Consider the following 23920-nt stretch of genomic DNA (forward strand, 5'->3'; position numbering starts at 1 on the left):
TTCCCCAAGGTGAAGTGCCCGGTGTTACGTTATCCTTCATCCCTCATCCCTGCCTCGGCCTCGCCCCGCGCCCCGACGGTGCGGGCAAAGCCAGGCAGTTTCGGGGCTGGTTTCGGTACCCGCGCAATGCGGGACCCCGCAGCTGAAAAGGGAGTGGGTAAAACCCCGCTGTTATCGCCACCGTCGGTATCTTTAAACGCCCCTTTGCGGGGCTGTGCTTGCCCGTGCCCTGCCCTCCGGGGAGAGGGGCAGGTTTGCACTTCAATGGGGTCTTCCCGGCCCCGCAGACACGCTGGAGCCAGGGGCTGTAGGCATTTGACAGACTTGAAAAAGTGTGAACTTTCCTCCTCGCTAGCAGCTGTTATCTCTGCTCGATTCCTACTTTGATGTGGGTTCACACTTGCAGAAGAGCCCGCCCGGGACCGGAGCGCCCATATAAGGGCAGGCCGAGCCCGGCGATCCCCCAGACCCTCTCCACCATGAACCAGACCGAACTCCCTTTGGCACAGACCAAGCCCCACGGCGTCAGACCCCACATCTGCTGCGCGCCCCCTCCCCGCGCCCCCACTTCTCTCGGCAGTACCCCCCTCCTGGGCAGAGCCGAGCCCCGACCGCGGGGGGCGCGGCCGAGCCAGCCCACGCACAGCGAGCCCTGCGCAGCGGAGCGGGGCCGAGACAGTCCCCGGGAGCCCACCGATGCGTACCCGTCGGAGCCAGGTGGGTGAGGAGGGGACCGGGAGGGAAAAAAGGGGAGCGAGCGGCAACGACCTCGACTCACTCCCGTTGGTGCAACGGCCCGGCAGGACGAGGGGAGGCGGAGGCACCCCCTGCCTAGCCAAGGGAAAGAGGCCTCACCGCCGTCCCTCCCCTCCTTCTTTGCAGCCCCCGACGGCGGCTGGCTGAGCGCCGACGAGTCCTCGGGCTACGAGAGCGAGAGCACGGGCGGGGACCGTGCCGCGGCGGCGGCGGGCGGGACCCGCGGGCGGCAGCGACGGGCACGGACCGCCTTCACCTCGGAGCAGGTCTGCCGGCTGGAAAAGACCTTCCAGCGCCAGAAGTACCTGGGAGCCTCGGAGCGGAGGAAGCTGGCGGCTGCCTTGCAGCTCTCGGAGATCCAGGTGGGTCCCGGATGAAGCAGATCCTTCCCACGGCCGTCGGGCTGGGGCAGCCAGGCTCGGTGGTCTTGCATCGGCCTTCGCCGCGCTGAACAGACGTAGCTGGCTGTCTTTAGCTGGGTTAGCAGCGGCTGTGGGAAGGGTAGTGGGAACCCTCGGGCATTAACGAGTTATCACTCGGGGAACTTGAGGGCACTTTCTACCGGGGAGATATCAAGGTTCCTTTATTTCTTATTCTTTAATAAGGTAAACTGCTTTTCCTTGTGATGTATAGCGATCTGCGTAGACCTTGCGAAGCTTGTATATGGTCTTAAAGACTCAAAGTAGTTAATCTAAAATCACTGGACACGGACACTCTACCCCTCTGCATCCTCCAGCCCTCTGCCCCCGGTTAACTAGGGTGAAAGCATCAGTCCAACTCTGTCAATTCAAGTGGAGAAAAATGGCAAAAGCCGTTGAGATACAGTTGTTCATAGTTTGCACGTTATTTTTAAGCAAAGTCTCTGATTTGTCTCTTCTACCCCCACCCCGTTCTTTTTGTTATTTAGATCAAGACCTGGTTTCAGAACCGGAGGATGAAACTGAAGAGGCAGATACAGGACCACCAGCACAGCCTTGTGTCTCCTGCTCCACTCTACAGCTACCCCCCAGGGACCCCACCAGCCCTGTTTCAGGATGGCCTCCACTACCACTTTGCTCCACAGCACCAGAGACTCCTGCCTTTTACCGCTGTGCCTGCTGTGCAGTTCAGCTTCTCCTTTCCCAGATACAATGCATCACAAAGCACCTACTGCTTTATGGCAAATGAGCTGCCATACTACCATCAGCGTTTTCTTCCTCATCCTTCTTTCCATCCAGTTATCCAGAACAAAATGGACAAGCAGTGCCACCCCCTATATGCATTATAGGGGCAGAGGGAAGAGACAGGCAAAGGGGAAAAGTCTAGTATGCTGTAATGTATTATTTTGTGCTCAGAATCTCTTGTCTGATTTGGAAGTGTATGTGTTTATTATTTTAAGTTAAATGTGGAAAGGAATAATTTTATATTTGTACTAATTGATATTAAAATTTATTGATTTGATGCCACTCAGTAATTTTTATTTTAATAGGTTATTATTTTTTTAATATTGGTAGTCTACTATCTTAATTCAAAAGATAGTAGACTGAAAGTAAGGTACTGAAAAGGAACTGGAGAGGAAAAAAGCGGTAGCTGAAACTTGCTTTTGCCAAATTTCCCGTGGTGGAGGGTAAAGTTACTAAGTTTGGTCTGAAATGGGCATGGTAAGAAACTGGTTTTCATTGCACATCCCCAGTCTTCCATACATATATATAAATAAAATCTGAACAGTTACATGTGCCAAAGGTTGCGCTTGTGCAGTGCAAACGACCATGGTCACCTGGACTCCCGTTTCGAGTAACAGGGAAGGATTTAGATGTTTTAATACATCTTATCTGACTTTCCTACACTCACGTTGAAATTGTCTGTCTGTTGTTGAATGTGTTTGGGAGCCCAGACCTTACCAGTTGCATTGCACTGTGCTTTTGGTTAAGTGCACCCTCCAGGAGGAAGGATAAACTGTTGGTGAGTTTCTCTTCTGAATATTAATCAATTTATTGTTTTGCATTTCCAGTCCCATCTTCCACCTGAAAACATCAGCTGTGTTAATCACAAATGTTAATTAAGTCAATGTGTCTTTAAACAGGAATGAAACAGTTCAAGCCTTCAGTATAGAATTTTAAAGTTTTACAATTACCAAAACACTTTCTAAAATAATTAAGAGCGTAAATGTGTTCAGTTCATCGCTATTTTGTCTAAATGGGATTTTTCATCTTTCATTGTCCATGCTAATTGCATATCTTAAACCCTTTTTTGGTAAAATGAACCCTTTTGAAGAAATGTTTAAAAGGAGTAGCTCAAACTCTTGCTTTAGCCATCGTGAAATTTGTTGGTGTTTTTTAGCTCTTCTTAGGACCAGTTTTCACTCCTCTCCTGAAAGAGCTTGGTTAATGCTTCTTATTTCTTATCTCTTAGATTTTTTCTTCAATTGACCTGAAAGGTCTTCTAAATGCAGTTGATTGTTGCACTGTAGTCTGATTTTTCACCCTCCAACCCAGTGAGCCACCAAGAGTTTTGATTTAATAGCCTAGGGGCTTCTCACTTGTGAAACTATGACTTGGAAGGGGAAAAGGGAATTTTCTCCAATTACAGTGTGCCAAAACACATGCATTTTTAACTCCAAGAGGATCCAGGTTGAAATGTTGGAAGAAAACTTGCTGGTAATAGCAAGGTGTAGAATTATAGGCATTAATAGTTATGCTGCACCTTTCTTGCATTGTATAGTCTGCATTCAAAGTGACAGAAATGCACGTGTTGTCCCATCAGCTGCCTGGCTGCATCTCAGAGTAGCACTGTCCTGCTGTGGCACTGAGAAGGTCTCTTGGGGAAATTTCTTCAAGTGCCTCCCATCCTGCCACCCATGTAGGAAAGGTAGGGGTGTCTGAGAGCAAGTCCAGAGGTAACCTCATTTTCTTTTCACCAGTGTTTATAATCAGACAGGAGAGGAGACACAGGAGGCAGGAATTTGGATGGAGGTATGTCCCCTCCTGTATCTCAATACTCCTGTTGATTTCAACTTTGCTGTTAGCCCCACAACACAGCTGTTAACAGAGAGGAGGAAGGGATGGCATGGCACAAGGCTGTTGTAGGCCCTGTTTGTCAACTTTTTTTTTTTCTTATGAGCAATCTGTATGTGGAAGGGAAGGGTTTTTTGGTGGTTTTCTTTTTTCCCTTCTCTCTTGACAATTGCAAAGTAATCTGTCACCTGGCAAGCAGGTTAGGATGGTCAGGGCAGAGAAGGAGATGTAATCACATCTAGTGCAGCCGCTTTATGCTGATGCAAGGTCTCTTGTTTCTCATTATTCCCTAAAGGCTCAGCTTTGCCATTCTCTATAAAGCTTGCTTTGGGATTTTTAAGAATGGGCCTGATAGTAAGCCTAATAGAATCCTGCAGTTTAGTTAGGGAGGTTACCAAGTTACAGCTGAAATTTCAGAAGTAAAAACTGAAACATTTTAATTCTGAGTGTTGCAGAAGACCTGGACTTGTGAACTCCAATGTTTTCATGACCGGATTTAACACTGGCATCAAGACATGCTTGTCAATTAATTTCTTAGCCTCACATCTATTTAAAGGCATAACCTATATCAACAAACAGGGGAGACCAGTTTAGGAATGGCACAGAACATACAGATAAATGACAATACTGAACAACTTGTTCAGTTTTGTTCATAGGGCTGCCACCTTTGGTACCATTTTAATTTAAATGAATTTGCTATACTTTACAAATATTTCCTTGAGAAAATCCACATTTGAGTAGAATGGTCAAAATTTTTAACACTTATCTGTTATTTGATATAATGACTATGTAAATTGAACTGTAAAGAATGCTCCCCTTTTCCAGAGGAGATCCCCACATGGTTGTTTTCTGAAAACAAACCTTTGCATAGGAAAATTTATACAGAAGTTTCAATACAGCATAGTGAAGACTGTAGGAATAAGGGAAGTTTCAAGTCCTCCTCTTCCACCCTCAGTGTTACTTGTCCAATACAGAGAAATTCTTTTCTCCTTTAACATAAAAGCCAAAATTCGATTTAAAAAATAAAATTGGATCATCAATTATTTCATATAACAAAATAAGTTAAATAGTTACTCTTAGAGATATTTGGCAGTTCTTATTTAGATTACAGGTAATCTAGCATTTTTAACAGGAAGGAAGATATGACTGGAACCTCGGTCTTTTATGGTCATTGGTTAGAGTCATTGCTGGAATTACAGAAGAGTAACAAGATAATCCTGGGCTGTGAGGCAACAGTAAAGCTGGACTTGGCAAAACTGGCTGAAGGGACTGAGCTGGAACAGAAGGTAACAACAAGGCAGGGCTCGGCACAGCTGGGTGAAGAGAAACAGCAGAGGTAGAAGAGACACTGATGTCCATCCCATGAGAATAGCTGGAGGCAGCAATATCTGGGTAACAACGACAGGGCAAAAACAAGCCTGAGAAAAGAGCTTCCACTCTGGCATCTTGAGTCTGACGTTTAAATTTCATACGACGATTCTGAAACCAGGTTTTTATCTATGGATAAGAAAGAAAAAGTCAAAAACCAACCCACTTATCTCTTTTCCATATAGTAATACATACTGAAGACAGACTTATTATCAGAGTTACAGAATATATTGACAGTTATAAGACTCGGGGCTAATAACATTGATCTATGTTCAGAGTAGAGTAATTGTCTTGGCATAAGGAGGAATCAAGCTGTAACAACTCCATGATGCATGGCAAACCAATTACTCAGAGATCAGATTTGGACCAGGATTGTAACTCAAGACTGGTGCAGGGGGATTAAAAGGGCTGGGTAGGGCTAGTTCTGTTCAGAGAGAAATCCTGGAATACTACTAAGTATATATACAGGTTTAAGGAAAAAATAGCCTGAAATTTGAAATTCTGGTCATGGCACAAGTATTTTTACCTCTGATGAGGTTTCACCTTAAGTTTGTATTAACCGTTTTCCATTTGCGCATTGTCTCTGGTTTAACACAGAACTGCGGCGGACAGCAGAGCTGTGCCAGCTGGAGCGGGGATGTAAGCTTGCTTAAGTTTGCTCCGTCAGAGGGACTAGGCTGACAGGTGGCCTGAGCCGCCGCACCTGTGGGAGCTGTCCCTGTCCCCGTACCCCCGATGATCACGAGGTGCCCAACAAGGCAAACGCAGCCTGAGGACGCCTCTCCTCTCCCGCAGTTTTCAGGAGGGGTGCGAGGGCCGAGGCTGCGCAGGGCCCGTCTCCCCTCTCAAGCGGAGGGCCGAGGCGGGCCCGGGGCGCCCCGGCCGCGCTCACCTGGCTCTGGGAGAGGTTCAGCACGGCGGCCAGGCGCCGCTTCTCGCTGGCGCCGATGTAGCGCTGCTCGCGGAAGCTCCGCTCCAGCTCCTGCAACTGTGCGGCCGAGAACTTGGTGCGGGGCCGCCCGGGCACGGGGCCGCTGCCCGCCTCCGCTTCGTGCCCGGGGCTGCTGCGGTCCGCGGCCTTCTGGTCCCGGAGCGTGGCTGCGGGGACAGGATGGGGGCGTGTGGGGGGGAACGGACACGGCCCTTCTCTCTGCGGCTGTCGGGCCGCGCGGGCGGTGACGTAGGCAGCGGCCGCACGTGCGGCTGCTGTCCCCCGACAGTCTCACGTGCGGCAACTGTTAGCCTAACGGCCGCCACCAACGGTCCCGCCGCGCGACCTGCCCGTGAGGAGAGGCGGGACTCACCGAGTGCCGCCGGGCTCTCCTGGCTGCTGGTGCTGCCGGGCGGGGAGTGGGGCTGGCGAGTGGCGATGGTGGTGGTGGGCTGCGCTCCGCCGTGGCTACTCTGGGCCAGCCACTCCACGGAGAAGGGCCCCTTCTCCATCTCTCCGTTGCTGGCGGCACTCCCCGCTCACTGAAGCCGCCCCGGCTTTGGGGCAAACATTTAAAGCACCTTTCGCGACGTGGTTTGAAAAGGCCGCAAAGCATCAAATGAGGCCGAGAACAAAGGACCCCATTGAGAGGCGCTTTAATCTCCCCTTTCAGGTGATTGTTACATCCGCCTAATCTCTGAACGGGGTAGTTAGCAGAACTCAAGGCTACCTGTCCTGGCGCCAAGTTCAGCTCTGAGTCGTCTCTTGACCACGTAGCTGCTGATAATTGCATTATAGCCTGCAGTTTTTATGCTGCCCAAATTGGCCTCGACTCGTGAACCACGCCGTGATTTTCAATCTTTATCTCCTGGTATGAAGGACAAGGACTCACAAAAAGGGACTGATTACAAAGGACGACATAGAGAAGCCTCTTTTATGAGCGCTAAACCCAAGTTTGGGGGCCCTCTTGCTTGGTTGGTGGAAGGTTTAGAAGAATCCCCTTGCCTTACTACCAGCAAGGGAGAGTGACTTGAGGAAGGAACAAGTAGTCCTCGAGCCTGCAAACAGGTAAAAATTATGGGGAAACACCGATACTAATATCTTCCCAATATACCTATGAGTAGTATGCTGCTCTTTATCAAGTCAGAGTGGGTAGATGGTGTTTGAACTGGGAGTTAGTTGGAAATGCAATGATAAATATTTTTTTCGTTGCTGTACATGAGGCAGAGTGCTGCATTTAAGATTTTCATCTTCCTCTGAAATGTGAGGTACGTTTGTTGACTTCAGTTTATGTAGTATCAGAATTTTAAAGACTTTTTCCAGGGAGAGGAGGTTTGAAACTAGATCACAGTGGCATTAGCATGGCAATTTGTTAGGTAGTTAATTATCCAATAGGTAATAGGAAGAGTTAAACATTATGAATTCATTTAAGAATAAGATTAAGTAATGAAGAGTTATGTTTCAGGATCTTGGACAGGACAAGAAAATTAGTTGTTGGCTTGGAATATATCTGTTCATGTCTTAAAACATCATATCCTTTCCCTGCAGCCAAAGAAAGAAATATGTGCATTTCAAAGTGATCAGTTCTGATGTTCTTATAAAGTTGATCAAAGAAGAGGAGAGTAAACTTTGTTCAGAGGCAGTCTGTTCAGGCATGCTTCAGATAAGAGCGAGAAAAGAACCATTTGTATGGTCTGAAGTGAGTGTGGGGTGGCACAGTCCTTATCCTCTGCAAACACAGACTAACACATTTACAGGTTGTTTCAGTAAACAATCACTACTGCTTGAGTTTATACAGTCGGAGGTAATGAACTAGCTTTCACGCAGAGCTGAACATGTTTGAGACAACTTGTTAATTCTTAGACTTCAAAGATCCTCATGTCATCTTTTATGATCGGTGACGTATTTGTAGTGAGATGGCTAAAGTCAGATAGTGCTACCCTTCTAGCTCTTTTTCCTCTAAGGTTTTCTGTATTTTCTGTATTTTCTCAGGCAGGAATATTATTTTGTCCCATGAAATGTAATGGGATTTACATGCTCTTTTGTTAAGTGTGCTGAAGCGTAATATAAGTAAGAAATTTTTAGACGTTGACTTTGAATACATACAACTGCAGTTACAAAATATTTTGTTGTAATAACCAGAAAACTTATTTTGAATATCCATCTGGGCAGTCTGTTTTTCTTGTTATTATCAGCATGAAACTTCTAGGAGGTGACTACATAGGCTTCGAAGTAAAGAAATGACTTTGCATAGCTGACACTTAACACTATACTGAAAAGCTTATCTGAATAGACTAACAGGGACGGTAGTTGCTTTGTCTTCATGTGCTTCTAATTCCACCCACAGCAATCTACAGCTTTTAAAAACAATCAAGATGCAAGTTGAAAGTTACAGGTTTTTTTTTTTTAATGAAAAAAACCCAAACAACCCCAAACCCAACAACCACCCAACACCCCCCCAACCAGAAACCACAGAGAAATCTGCAGATTGATTTCATCTCGTAAATGAAGAAAAATAATCTCTAAAAAAAAAAATCAGAACAGAAAACCCATGGTTTTTTCAACTACTGTTGCTAAGTAGCCTGCTTTGACGACAATAAAGGGGTATAGTGTAATGTTATGGAAAAAATACTGGGAAATAATTCAGTGTTCAGGACGATTTATCGGAAATGGACCATTACATATATTTTTAGTTAGGTTGGTTCACAGTCCTACAAACCTGCAAATTAGTCCCGAAAGATTAAAGTTTGATCTGGAAAAATGATAAAGTCATAGACAGTTTCTGAAGGGAATTGTTGTAATATATGTAGTGTTACAGGTAACATCTAATCATGAGGATCAGTAAGACATCATTCCTTTATTATATTATTGTTTCTAGTTGTTTATTATTATGTTTATTTTAATAGATGAACAAAAACTTTTAAGCAACAAAAGAGTTGCTACTAGATGTCAGGTTTTAAATTTGTATTTTGTGTCAGTGAAACTCATGGGTTTATTTGTGTGTTTTTGTAGTTATTTTTTAAATCCTTCAATCATCGATCATATTATTATCTGACTGGATTGCAGTAATCGATCTTATAGCTTTTAGGAGAAAATCCTTAATTTCAAAAGACACAGGAAGCTAATATAATATTTTTGTAGTAGAGCAGTCTTTCAGACTCATGCTATGGTTAGGCTGGTGAGGCTTCCTTCCTACTTTTTTCCATGGGACTGAATCAGACAAGAAAGTCTTTCTAGAATTTCTCTTTACATCCTCTGAAGTAGTTTGGCTTTGAAATTGTTCTTAGGAGGCTAGAAATAGGGATTTCCATGTAGCCCAGCTCTTTTTGAAAATCAAGTATCTATTTAAAGGGTCGTGGTGAATCTGCTTTATCTGCTGGTGATAAAAACTTTAATAGATTTGTATCAGAATTGCTGTGAGAATTTTTGCTGCTGAAGATATTTTTGCATTTGATTCAATCGCTATAAACCAATGCTAGTAGTTTAAATTTATAATTCTAAACAACACACTTAGATGTACCATTAAGGACTTTTGCTGCTTCTTGGGTAAAATAAAATGTATTGGCAACAACATTTTCATGTTGGTACAACTTAGCAGAAAACGATGTGCAGATATAAAGTGACAGTGGCTCTGGTGGTTGCCCCTGTTTTAAATATGGCCCATTTATTGTAAACAGAAGTAAATGACATAATGACTAAACTTTCCTGTAATGGCATATGACTGCACTATAAAAGATGTATAGTGTTCTCCTACATTAGAAACTCAATGTTTTCTTTTTAAAGTGTTTTTTTTTTTTAAAGGCTTTTACCATTATTTAACATTATTGTTTTTCTGTAAGATCTTTCTGTTATCTTTCCTTCAGTTGATATTTAAGCTTTAGTGTTTGATTTTTGTGGTGGGTTTTGTTTTTTTTTTTTTTTTGGGGGGGGGGGGGGGGGGTGTATCCTAATTCATAACAAACTTTATTTTTGCCAGACCATTCGACCCTGCAATGTTAGAACAAAACTACACAGGGAGCTCAACAAAACTAGATGAGGGAGAATCAGTGGCTATAAAGGTAATAAACACAAGAAAACATATGTTTGAAGTGAATTATATTTTTTAAATGCCAATGTTCATGCATTGAGTGTTATTGTGATGATTTACCTAAGATACAGAACGTGGCTTGAGGCGAAGCCCCCATTCAAAGGACTTTGATGGAGTGATTGTAATGCCGTAAGTGACTATCACATGAGAGCAATTACAATTTAAAGGGTAATTGCCGCGTGTTTCTAGTTAGCAATTAACAATCGGCAAGTCCAGTGGTGAAACATTTATCTAAATTTCCATTGATTATTAGCACTTTCTATGAACACATCGACAACAAAAAACCATAATGACCAAAACTTTGCATGTAAATAGTAAGCTAGAGAAGTGTAGTGGAGGTTTAATGATAACGTCTCTTGACCGAGATCTTAATGAAATGGTATTACTTATAGCTATGTTTTCTTTTGTCTATTTAAGTTTCTTGTTGAAATAACTTTGCGAAAGGTCTCATAGTAATGAATGTGGTTTTAGTCATTGCATCAGTTGTGAAGATCACTTCCTACAAAGCAACAATTATTCTCATGGTGTTGGTTTGATGATGGAAAATATTAATGTGTAGTAGCTGTACTAGGATTTGTCATTGTGCTAGCAGTGGAAGTATCTAAGCAATGAAAAGGACTGGAGACAGGTTGATTAAATCATTTTAACAAATACTAAGGGTATTCATCAGATAAAAAATGTTACGTACCACATTCATTTCCACCTCATACATAGGACATACCTAGCTAAACGAGATGTGTGGACTAGAACTAACAGCGCTCTGCTGTTGAAGGGATTTGTTTCCCTCTTCCCTCCCTCTTTCTGGGTATGCTTTTGCCCACGAGCTCTGAGTTTAGGTAACCCTCTGATCTATGAGGGAGTCCATTTACGTTTCTAAGCTAGCAGGAAATAAACAGGGAAAAAAGAAAAGCAAATGGCTTTTTAACAGCTAGGAGAGCTAAAAACCGCTCACTGAAAAGTTGGATGAGCTCTGTAACTTGCACAGAGGAATGCTTGGAGCATGGAAGGGAAGAGGAAGAAGGAGGTTGATTATTTTTAGTAGTGAATAGTTTCGTTGCTTTATATAAATAAATGCCAGTCAATCGGTCAGTGTAATCACTCACTTTTTCCAGATTGAGACTAAGGTAAGATCTGGAGTGATGTACAGGCACATATGTAACTCACTAGTAAATAAATAATGATTTTTGAATATGACTTTTACGGCTTCCTCTTTGCTAACTTTTCTAGATGTTCTGATTAGATTAGTTTGACCCTGTAGTATACATCCACTGCTCCTTGCTCTTCTATGTTACCGAATTGAACGTTGCTTGCTTGCACTGGTGCAAGGCCTTATATGATGCTGAATTATGTCACCTAGTGGCATTCTGCAGTACTCAAAGCAGAATCTGTTCATGGGCTAAAAGCATGCACTACCATTAAGTACTATACATTTGTGATTCAGCAATAGTTGAGTAACAGCTTAATTTTAATAGTGCGTTGTACTTCAGTAAAAGCGTAGTCTATTATTGTTTTCAGGCTCCCTCCGACACTGGGTAACGCTCTTCTTCCTTAAAGGATGCAAAACAATACCTTTTTTTTTTTTTTTTTAAGAATTAAAATTCAAATAGAGCTTAATCTTAATTTAACCCCCTTTGAGACATTATAAGACACAAAAAAATAAGAAAAAAATGCAAGGATGTTTGTTTAAAATAAATTTGACTCATCTCACAGGACATCTATCCCTGACAAGACAAATAAGTTGTTAGATATGTCATTAACCTTTCTTCACTGTAAGATTTTTTTTTTTCCTTTCTCTTTCTGCTTTCCCATCTTCATTTGATCTACAGGTTCCTATATCTACAGCTGATAAAGCTTTGATCCTGCAGAACAGAGGAGGAGTCCTATGGGGAAAAAAAAGTAATAATTCATAGGACTGAGAGGATTGAATTCAGATAACATTGTAATGCGTGTTTTATGAAGTAGAATTAAGATTGTATGAATAATTCCAGTATGTTTTAACTTTTCAGCTCCTAGTAGATTGCTTAATATTTACAAAGATATAGTTTTCCTAAAAAAAAAAGTTAAAATAAATCCACAGTGTGGATGTGTATCAAAGCTCACTATAAAAAGTGGTAAAAGATGCATTTTGCTGACAGGAATAAGCATTGTAATCCCAAATTCTGAAGGGGATTGTATTATAGAAACAGATGGTTTATAGAAACAGAAGAGAACAGAAAAAACCCTTAAGGTCCAAAATTCTTTCCTCCCAGCAATAGCTTTTGTCTTCCCATATGCTTCATAAAGATCCAGTCCTTTCTTTCCTTCATCTCTGCTTTTGTAAACCCCATCTCCTTTGGTTTGGCGTGCCGTATCTAATGTCATTCCCTCCATCTCGGTATAGGTGCTTCCTTCTCTCCGAGTGTACCAGGAAAGTGTCAGCAGGGGGAGTGCCGAGAACGCGGGAGAGTTTCATTCGGCTTGGGGCGGGGCGGGGGGAACAGCTGAGCGTGCCACAGCGGAGGGAAAGGTTTTGGAGAATGCTGAATCTCAACGGGTCCATGTCTGGAGTTCGTGTGAAATCTAATTGGTTTGATTTGGCTTTTTTTGGGGGGAGTACACCCAGGACTGGTTAAAAGTTGGAACAATTTCCATGAGGAAAAGAACAGATATGCACCTCATACTTCTATGCTGCGTGTCTAGTTGAAGTATTGAAAGGTGGAAGAATTAGAGCTCATTAATTAAATTGCTGTAGCATTTGTTTGACATAGTAAAAAAAACCAAACCACCAACAGATTAGTCCCAAACGGAGCTGTTTTAGGTTGGGTATTGAGTCGGGCTTTTTATTTATTTATTTATTTATTTACTCTCCCTACGCACACATGCGTGGTGTGTAAATTCTCATTAAACTGCAGTTCTTCAGTGAAAAAAACCTAAACAGTTAACAAAGGAAAATATTCGAAGTTTTTTTGTTTGTATGTTTGTTTTAAACCTAAATCCAAGAATTTTCTGCTTTCTGGATGGTTTTGGTAAGATTTAACTGAGGGTCAGAAAACTAGCCTGAATTGGTGCAAGGTAAGCAGGAGGAGGAAGGTATGAGGGACTGTTTCTTTGTGTTAGTGAGCTGTTTAGTCTGTTCAGTTTTTCATATAGAACTGCACCTTGTTCATGTGTAGTAATGAAACTGCCCTCCTGGCATCTTAAAAAAAAAAAAAAAAGTTTTATGTAGATGCTGGAACATGAATTTGAAGACTTAGCTTTAGTTTCAGTTAGAAATAAATCTAAATGTTCATGATATAGTATGTTGTTGCTAACTGTGTTGGGATTTGTAGCAAAATACTGTATTTGGATGTACAGACCATGATTATTTATTACTTTCCCACTGTCACTTATGCCAGTGCTGACATGTAGTGTTACAGATGAATTAAATTTACATGTCAGGGAGCTTTTGAAAAAGGTGGAGATGAATGTATTTTCCTCTAGCTAAGTCTTAGGTCTTTTCTCTAGGGCAAATTTGTCACAGGTATGTGTGTGTGAGAGAAAATGTAAACACTCTTGCTTTCCTTAAACTGCAATTCCAAAGATGTTCCTAAGTGTCCTTCCAACTTAAGCAACTTCTGCTTCTCTTCCTTCATTTTATTGATGCAGCTGGTTTTGCAGGTACAAAATGAATCAGGTCAGAGAACTATTTCCACTGGAGGGGACAGAGGAAGAGGAAGTGGAATTTCTTGTCCACTTTTTTTTCCTCTCTCTTCCCCCCCCCCCCCCTCCCCGCCCCGGTTAGTTCTCTGATCTAGTTTAAAACTCAGATACAGTGAGGCAAAAGTAGGAATAGGGAGTCATGGGAACTGCAGGATACTGGTCATGTAATGCACATTGTTACCAAATATGAGGGCAGTTTCTGCAAACAGACATTGTTCCCTGTGTCTTGTAAGACTATTGCATGCAGTGATAATAAAAAAAATTTGCAATGATGTTAATTTAACATGACTTCTGTGAGGGCTTTTGTTGGATTGTCTTATATATTAAAATGCTTTAGATGTAATTGAAACTCACAATGTTTATGAGTATCTCCCAATATGTAAAGTAAAGATGAAGAAATGATTAAGAAAAAAATTATTTCTTAAGTGGCAAAATATACTAAACAGCTGAAGGCTAGCTTAAAACTTGACGGGGTAAATTGAGTTCTAACTCTGTCAGATCCCAGAGACTTGTTTTGAAGTGGTGTTATTGGCACCATTGAACGCAACATTTCTTCTTCAGAAAATCTAGTTTCTGCTTCCAGTTGATTTGTCTGAACTATTTGTGCTCTGTAGAGAGCTGTTCCACAGCTGTAAGTGACCTTACCTAATAGCTTACAGTGCTGTTGCACTTACCTTTTCAGCTTCTGATTGCACAGTCCTGCTCCTTAACTTTTGATAGTACTGGCAGTTTTTGGATTCCTCGATTAGAGGAGATCTGATTCATGCGTAACCCACTATCATAACAGAAAACTTTGGCTTTGTTTTAACTGCTGCATTACCAAGTTAAAGTCACATATGGAAGCGTTTGAAGACTGCCACAGTGCAAATTCGGGAAGAGACTATCAGGGAAGGAAGAAGGGGATTGAGATCTCACCCCTTCTATCTTTTTCACTGCTTTTAAGTTGTAAGTGATTATGGAATGCAACACCGTAACAAATAGGAAATTTTAGTTAGCCAGAAATTTTTAAAAGTGTAGGTATTGTAACTTAGATTAAGCTAATTTCATTCCTGCTTCTCCTAGTGCTGTGCTCTTTATTTGGAGACAGTGGATTACTTTCATAATATTCACTGCATTAATATACAATAAATATTTTTTTTTTCAGTGTAGGCTTTTTTAAGGTAAACATACTTATTCTTGGGGGTGCCTTAGAGCATTTAGAAAAAAACCAGAAATATTTAGGAATTGCCTGAATTTTTTTTTTTAATGTGTGTTTACCAGATATTCCTACAGATAACATGCTACATAGAATAACTCTGTAAAAACTGCAATATTATGCTTTATTAATATTACAGATTTAGGACTGATGAAATAGTCTTCTGTTTGGGGAATATTTTAAGGCTGTTCTGCATTATGAAATATGGATTTTTAAATTTGAAAAATAATTCAAAGAAGCTCAAAATTAAATTATTATTCTAGGTGGTTCTTGATTTAACCTTTATAGTTTTCTGTGATGTGTGTTTGGTTTCATCACCTCTGTCACATATTTATTGCCAGTCCAAAACTGGATGGCTTAAGTGGTTTTACATGTGGAAGTGATAAATAGCATATACTCTTGTGTGTACAGCAGTATGCACCTTCTCTTTTGGCTATGGAGATTTTTGTGGGGAGGTGAATGGTCACTGCAGTTAAAATTAGAAGATAACTGCATATTTCAGACAAAGACACCTTCACATGGTGATTGCTTTGCTGAAACTGTAGATGGGTAATATACTACTCTTCTCGAACATTCCTGCTCTAAAGGGCAGTATGTGTAACCAGGATATCTAGATTTTCTTACTGAGTGATTTCTCCTGATATCTGGGATGTGCATGTGTTTACATTGTCTATTGAGCTGATCATTTTAATAATTTATTTTTATAAGTTTATTCCTATTTATAAATAGTTTCCAATTTTAAATTGTTACTAGCTGTAAAATCATTTGGTTGGACATCTGAGTTCAGAATTTTGAGACCTCCAGTATTTTAAATTAGCTTGAAGTATCACATATAAGTACAAGCTGATACTATCAATTTATGCATGAAATATATACCAATTATGTAGCTCAAAATCGGTACAGCATAGAATTTTGAAACAAATCTTGGCTCAGATGAGATACAATGGCAAAAAATTTCCAAAAGGGAAAATCTGTTTCCATTACCTGTTACAGGATACAAGGGAGCAATTGTACAGCATATGGAGCCTGATATGTTTACACTCCAGCTATTGTAATGCAACCAAAACTTGTTTTTTAGTAGTCTTTGTTTTCTTATATAATGATAATGTTATAATCATGTTTCTGCTGATAGAAAGGAAAAGACCCTATCTCTGGGGAGAAAAATTCATCATGAAATGACATTAAAACTCTAAGCTAGTGATTTTTACTAGATTTCTTCTTGTTTTACAGGTAGATTTGCAATACTTTAGAACAAGAAATAATCAAAAATCCTTTCCAACTTGGTGCTTCCCTCTTTGCAACTGGTGTAGTATCAGTGTTGATCACTGTCTTGGTTCATACCTGAGTTAACTTTTATTTTAGTAATGGGCATTTTGTACTTTTATGTGCAGATAGACATAAGTTCACACTTCCTCCTCTCCCATGTCCTGTTTTTTCCCCCATTTCCCAACAGTTGTATGAGAAATGACAAACAATGAACAGTAGGAATATATATGTCCAGAGGAATTTTCTTAAAGCTTTCGCTGCCCATTTAACTCAGGCAGCAGTACAAACTGCAATACAGTTGTTGAACAGTAAAATTCTTAATACTGATTTTCTTTGTATTGCAATGTTCTTTGCATTTTTCCAGTTCTTCATTTTACTCCACTGGGTATTTACTATTCGATTATGTGGCATGTATCTCTGTGTGTTACTTTCATCATACTGTTTTGTCAGTTCATCTTAACCTGATGTTTTCAGGAGGTGAAAAGGACTTTTTTAGTTAGGATTTTGCCTTTCTATTTAAGGCTTATAGAATAGGATCCTCCTGTCCTTACCACCTAGATTTACCACTCCCACTTAAAATAACGTTTTTTTAAATGATAATTAGTCTGGATCTTACACTGTGCCACAAAGAAAAAGGGAAAAGGTCTCTGCACCTGCACTTTACCCATGGTCTTTAGTCTCTCTTCAGTCTTGTTCAGGAAGGTGTTTAAGCATAGGGTTGTGGTTTGTGTTTGAGAGATTAAGCCCAAACTGGATAGAGGTAGAAAAGCCTGTAGGTAATCTGTGCTTCACTATCCTATCATCGCCCCATCCTTTCTCCAGATTTGTTAGCTCTGCTCCCAGTATCTGTCCTGAGTTTTATCATTTATATTGCCTGTTGTTTCATCACTTTATATATGCTTAAAAAGACTGGTGTCTTTTTAAGTGAAGTTAATAAAAATGTGGAATTTGAGAACATTTAGAGGTATGTTATGGTTTCTAAAGTTCTGACTTTAGTAATGAAAACTGGGATCAGTAACCAGTGGTAATTCAGAAGAGTGAGAACTAGATTCACTCTCCTCAAAGGATTTTAAAAACATAAAAACCCCAACACAAACCCATAAAAAATAAAAATCAATGAGGTGCTTGGTTATCAGTTCATATACACACCCTTCCACGAGTTTTTGTAAATGAACTGAAATTATTCCCATAATGTAGTGAGTGAATGCAAACATGTTTCTTGTTTGATTTTTAGGTAGCTTATCTGATTGTTCCTTTGTTTTCATAAAAGTTACTATTTTAAATAAAAGGAAAAAAGATACCAAATATTAAAATTCTCTTCCTTTTGACATTCATGTTGGACTCCTTCAGTTCCATCTTATTGTTTGCCTTGCTACTACCATGATTGATATGGTCGCTCTTCGGCCTGATATTTTTATTGATTTCACTCCAACCTCAACCACTTTGTTTTCTTCTCTTTTTGGGTAATATCTGAGATTACATTATTTTTCCCATTAGCTTTTAATTTAAACTGTGTACTCTATGTCAAAAAAAGGGAAAAAAAAAAAAAGAAAAAAGCATCAGTTGTAGTCTTGTTGCCTAGGGCTCTGGGAATTGTTATAGGCTAAATTATACAAGAGTGATAGTAAAGGTAAAGTATACATTTTTCTGATAAAATTGCATTTTTAAATTTTATATTAATGTGAAATCTCAGTAGAATTTGAGAAACTATAAGTTATATGGGGTCTGTCTCTTATTTGTATTTTTGTTTGGGTTTTATGGGGTTTTTTCCCACCTTTATGTATCGTAATTCTGGAGGTTCCTCTTGATTTTAATGACAGTTATTAGACTTAGTATTTTTTTATATTGAAAAAAATCCTTCAATTCTCTCACAAGTGAACTAAGTAATGTATTGTTTATGTACTTCCATCCCCTTTACCACAAGCTTTGATATGAAATCAGTGAATAAAGATACAGTTGTGGATGCAATTTTTTATTACCTTTTAATTTAAGTAAAAAAAGTGACATGTAAATAGAGTAGTCCTCTGACACTATTAGGTTACAGACAAATGAAACAGGAACTTCTAAAATGTTCATTTAGGCTTGAAGAGTATAGCATAACAATAACCATTGAGTAAAAAGTTTTGTAATGTACCCAGTTTTGCTTTTTCTAAGCACATAGCTTTATAAGTCTTGTTAGAATTTGTGATGCAGGGTAATGTAAACTTTTGATCTGTGACTGAAACAATTAGGTTTTTATTTGACACGCAGTATGTACACCTATGTTGTTTCATAATAGTAATATTCTTCCCCAGAATTGATGTGATACATTGCTATTTACACTAAATAAAAATAATTGGACAGCTACATAAACAAATATATTTAATGACTGCTTTTCTACTGAATGAAAAAAGCCAGGAGAACATCTATACTTCGACTTCTAAGATACCTGTGGATGAAAGAAGAAAAAAAATTAGCATGTTTATTATTTGGTTTACTATCAACTGTCTGATTTTTACAAGAGAAGAATTTGTCGTTCCACACATGCAGGCATCATGTAAAAGGTACCTAGGATCTTAAAGGATCAAGTCCTAAGAATAAACAGTACATTGAAGACAGCCCACTTAGGTAACATTTGCATTACCAGGCCTTATATACCTGAGTCAGCACTAACTGAATTCTGTGCAGACTGACTCCCAGCAACTGTGAGATACGTCCAAAGAGTTGTATTTTTGTAGTCTGTGTGACTACATTCCCATTATTTTCATTTGGAGGTTTACGGGAATAAGAGCTACAGAAGTAGCTTCTTAGCAGTGCCTGTGTTTTAGATGGAACATTAAACCAAGCAGTGTAGTAAATGCTGTAGTTGGATAGATGCTTAAAATATTAGTCTTGTGATAAATCAGTTTTTTAGGATGAAAACAACATTCAACCATTATATCAGGGTAAATAATGCCAATATCTTTTTATTCAGTTCTTGACAGTTAAGCGAGAATTTAATAAATTAACCTTTCATTTCTTCATGCATCTGTTTTCTCTATACATTTCTACAGTCACCTTGGCAATGCTGTTTGAAATGAATGGTGAAGTACCTCAGTTGCCCCATTTTCCCATGCTCTATGCCTCTTTAGATCCAGTTCTCAAAGAAGTATATGCATAGGAAAAAGGAACAACGAGCCCAGATCAAGATCACCTCCACTTGTGACAAGAGTAAACCTGGAATATAGATGAAGGAGAATAAAAAAGAAATTATATTCTTTACACAGTGCTTTTTTTTCTTTCGAACTCAGTGTTACAAGGCTGTTAAAAACTAGTGCAGAGTAGAACAGAGGTTAAAGATGAGACAACCAACATTAATGCCTAGGATTCAACAGAGACTTAACAGTATTTAGTATGTCAAAAAATTCATCAGTGCAATCCCATTTTTTTGAAATACCTAAAAGAAAATGTAGAGTTCTTAGAAAAAATGGTCATCTCTGTAGAATTGGCCTGAAGATTAATTACAACTCAGTAACAATATCCTGTTTTCAGTATATTGCACGACTGCACAATATTTGAGGCTTTTTTATTTAAGAGCTGCAGAAATACCTATTTCAATTACCCTACAAAAGCATGAGAGAAAGAAAAAAAGTTCATAAAGTACAAAATACTCTAAAATCATCTCTACAAACTACAATGAGACTTACCTGGTTAGCTGTCTGATGCTTGAACTGCAAAAACTTCGTTTTCATGAGAATTTATGCTTTGCTCGAGACCTTGAAGAAGTATGAACAATACAGTGTAACTGTTTTCATAAGTGATAATCGGTTTGCCCCTTGCCAAGGTCTTTGCTGCACCTGCAGATTGGGTGCACAAAAACCACTGCTTTGTAAAACTGCTGAAAACATGGAAAGTATCATTTATATGTTGGGGGAGGTAGAAATGGGAGTGCAATGGACAACAGGACTGATAGGAATAATTAAAGTGATGGCTTGAAATGTGTGCTGAGAATGAGAATTTATCGTCTGTGTTTTCTTTCACATACGTCAATGGTGTTTGGAGAGGACGACTTGTTCTCAAAGCCTGTGCTATGTTTTCTGTCTAATCCCCCCCTTTCCCCAGTACACTTTTTTTGAGAATCTCTATCAATGTCCTTCACTGCAAATACGACTTTACTGGGGAGATATCAAGGTCTGTGTACAAGGCTTTTGTCTGCTTATCCAGGCACCAGTGAGGCTCCCTGCTGGATGCCAAGGCTGGGAAACATCTTTCACCATATTTAATCCTGTTTGCTAGCAAATTCTTTAACCATTTGCTTTCAAGTTGCTGTCTTTCTTATAGGTCTTTTATTATGCTATAACACTTGATTTCCTACATAAAGATGATCTATTTTATATATTAGAAGTCTAGAGTGATCAGCTAAAATTGTTTGGGTCTGGTTCAAATTTATTCAGAGAACTAGTGTCACAAGTAGCCACAGTACTGTTACATGCTGTTGTTTATTCACAAGTTTGGATACTCCTGAAATTCATTAAGTATGCTATTTCAGTGTCAAAAGATTTGTCAAAGTTTCCTTAATTTCCTAATTTTAATTTTGTAACCCTTGGTTCAGTTTGTTCCCTCCTGTCATAATAAACAGTCACTGCATTCTGATTTGCATACAGTGCCTTGAAATAAAAAGTTTTCTGGTTTTAGTTTGGGATCAATTGTTGCTTAGATTTTTACAAAAGATACAATTGATTCTTTCAGTTTTTCTTCAGAGAGGTTCTGTGCTTCTGGCCTGAGGCCATCCTAGTTGTGTCCTAAAGCAAGTATTGTATGTTTTCTGATTTATAATATTCAATGCTTGCTTCAGCTCTGCTGGGCTTTGTGCCTTCAATCAGACAGTTAAGTCACCTGGAGAGAGAAAACCTATCCTGCACAAAACCAGAGACTGTTCAGAGCAGTTGAACATCTTCTCATATAACACATGAACTAGAGGAATTGTCAGTTTTGGTTTTGGTATGTGTTCTTCCGATAAATAGAGAGAGGTGGGGTTTGTTTGTTTGTTTGTTTGTTTTTCTCTCCCTAGGGGATCAAACACTAAATTGCTGGATTAGCAGCTGGAATATAGGCACTGTTTATGCTTTAGTCTTGAGTCCTAGACAGGCCATCTAATGCAGGGTAAAGGCATCACCAAACTTGAGAATGTTGTGTTTCGACATTAGATGGTGTGTGAAGTTTTGGTTAAGGTCCATATCCACAAAAGACCTTAATGAAATCTGGAGGTTGGGTCTGAGGTTCCATCTTTATGAGCAGGAGAGGCTATTCAGATAAGTGTTCTCACTGAGAGTAATTAGATTGCTTATTTGTGTGTGAAGGAACGCTCTCTTAATTTTTGTGGTTATAATTGGTATTACTTATTTGTAGATTGGGGAAATACCTGGAACAGCTGATCTGTAATTTATCAGTCTCTTAAGAACACAATCAAATCTGGTTTTGATTTGGATTGCAGAATTCAACCTTTATTAAATTCTGTGTTTTATTCAGAAATATAAGCAGAGCAGGCAACTTTCAAATTTAAGAAAAAAACAATGAAATAAACACACTAGTCAATCTTTTGCCTTTGATGTTGAATACAGAGAGGTGACCTGATCCTTTTTAACCTTGAGGCATGATTTCTGAAATATACTCCATTCAGGCATTCCTCTGAAAGCCACATAAAGTTGGTAGGTAGTGTAAAATAAATAGCCTGAATTTTAGTGCATACGGGGATTGATGACTCCAATATTTTATGCACTGTATGTGTAATTTGGTATCATAAATGTTCAGATTTAAAAGCCTTTTCCTATAAAAAGATCCGTGCAAACTTCATGCATATGTGTAGATCTGTGGATCACGGCTGTTAGCTGCTGTTAAAAAAAACAAAACAAAACAAACCCAACAAAACAACAAACCAACAAAAAACCCCAACAAAAATCCAAAACCACCACCACCAACAAAAAAGAAACAGCGAAATGAATTATGCAGCACTGATGTATCTTAGATGATATTTATTGTTTCAACCCTCTCTGAGCAGTTAGAACTAGTGGGACTAGAAATCCCAACTATCTTATAAAGTATTTTCAAAAGGACAGATTACACTGCTTGTGAAGCTCTGGAGCACATTTTTCATCAGCTTACACCAGAGCGCTCTCTGTCTTAGTGTGAAAGGGGCTTTTTATTTCATTTACGGGCAGTTGTGTGTATATATGTGTGTTTTTTAGTAAAGATTTATTTATGGGCCTTGAGTTGTTTGGTGTTTGCTTTGGGGTTTTTTGGGGGGTTTTTTGGTTTTTCTTTTTTTTTTATTATGACACATACATACATTCTATACAGCTTTGTATAGAATTTTATCTTTTCAATGTTTCTGGCTTTATGGGTGAGAGCTTGAAGTGTGTTGGAAAAAGCCTCACTTAAACCACCTCATGAGTGCTTCCCCTAAGAATAAAGAAAGTTCAGAGTTGAGGGGGGGGTGTGTGTTTCAAACTTTTATTGGGTATTGCTGAAACTACTTTTTTTTCAATCAAAAATTTTATATTAAGACTGCCTACGGGAGCATAGAGAGAGCTATTTGGCTTTAAGTTGCTGCTTATACTGCCCTGAAATAAGGAAGTACTATATTATTATCACCATTCATAACTTCTAATACGAATATTTGGAGGTACAATGCCTTGTTAAAGTTGAGGGCTGCCATGAGTTTTTATTTACCACATAAACTCTGAGTGGAACACACAAGTGAGGGCTGAAGAAAGTATCTGATTAAAATTTCCTTCATGCTGATTTTTAAGTAAAATGGTAGGATACCTGGCACCAAGTAGGCAGAAGACATCTTACAGAGATTTGCTTTTATGCTGAGCAGCTAATAGGATAGGAAGAGTTCTATATTCCAGGACAGTGGACTACTGGAATGTTTGACTCATGCATTCTATGTATGTGAATCCTGTCAATATCCAGCTCCCCTACAAAGCCCAAATATTTGAACCTTGACCAGAAAGGATAAATCAAAGTGTCTTTGGGGGAAAAAAACCCCCAAACCAAACCCAACCCACCACAAAAAGCCCCCCAACACAACAAGAAACCCCCAAACCCCACAACTCCCTCCCCCCAGGCCCACAAAAAAAAAAAAAAAAAAAAAGCTGTTTATTTATTATTAAGAGGTGATTCACTAAGTTACTGTCCTCAAAGAGACAGGATCATGATAATGTTAATATTATCTTTTGAATAGTCTAATGCTGTAAATAGCTGCAGAGATGGAAAAACAGTGATCTCTTGGTTAGTATGTGAACCTTGCTTTTTGGTTATATTTTGCAATGAATGTGGATGGCATTACATGTGGGGCAATGCTCATTATATCAAATGTTTGGCAGACTTATTTCTGTATTTTTAAGCAACTCCAAGGATGAGTGATTGTAGAATTGAGAGTATTCTCATTAAATTCAGTGACCAACTTCCCTTTAGCTTCTGCATGTGCATGTTGGGCAAACATGTCCGAGCCAATTCCTACACTGATTGGGCAATAGCCTGAATAAATCCATCCATTCAAACCTCAGTAATTCTATACGGTGTATCCCAAGTTATTTTTCAGTAGAACTAGCAATTCATTTTAATCACTGTAAGTGATGTTTTAAAAGAATGCTTGGTGTTCTTATGGTTAGGGAATATAAAGA

General features: G+C 39.6%; 1 protein-coding gene across 1 annotated transcript; it reads left to right on the forward strand.

The window, feature by feature from the left end:
• The first annotated feature begins 464 nt into the window (after positions 1-464).
• On the forward strand, positions 465-2023 carry LOC129208912 (homeobox protein vent1-like). The gene is made up of 3 exons (XM_054832405.1): positions 465-717; positions 883-1118; positions 1664-2023. Exons 1-3 carry the CDS (start codon positions 480-482, stop codon positions 2021-2023), a joined length of 834 nt encoding a protein of 277 aa, XP_054688380.1. The 5' UTR covers positions 465-479.
• Positions 2024-23920: the final 21897 nt, after the last annotated feature.

This window comes from Grus americana, chromosome 7 (assembly GCF_028858705.1).
Source record: "Grus americana isolate bGruAme1 chromosome 7, bGruAme1.mat, whole genome shotgun sequence".
NCBI lineage: Eukaryota > Metazoa > Chordata > Aves > Gruiformes > Gruidae > Grus > Grus americana.

Coding starts and splice junctions, on each gene's coding strand:
- LOC129208912 (XM_054832405.1), top strand. CDS start 480: ATGAACCAGACCGAACTCCCTTTGGCACAGACCAAGCCCCACGGCGTC. Junction 718..882: donor TGCGTACCCGTCGGAGCCAG/GTGGGTGAGGAG, acceptor CCTTCTTTGCAG/CCCCCGACGGCGGCTGGCTG. Junction 1,119..1,663: donor TGCAGCTCTCGGAGATCCAG/GTGGGTCCCGGA, acceptor TTTGTTATTTAG/ATCAAGACCTGGTTTCAGAA.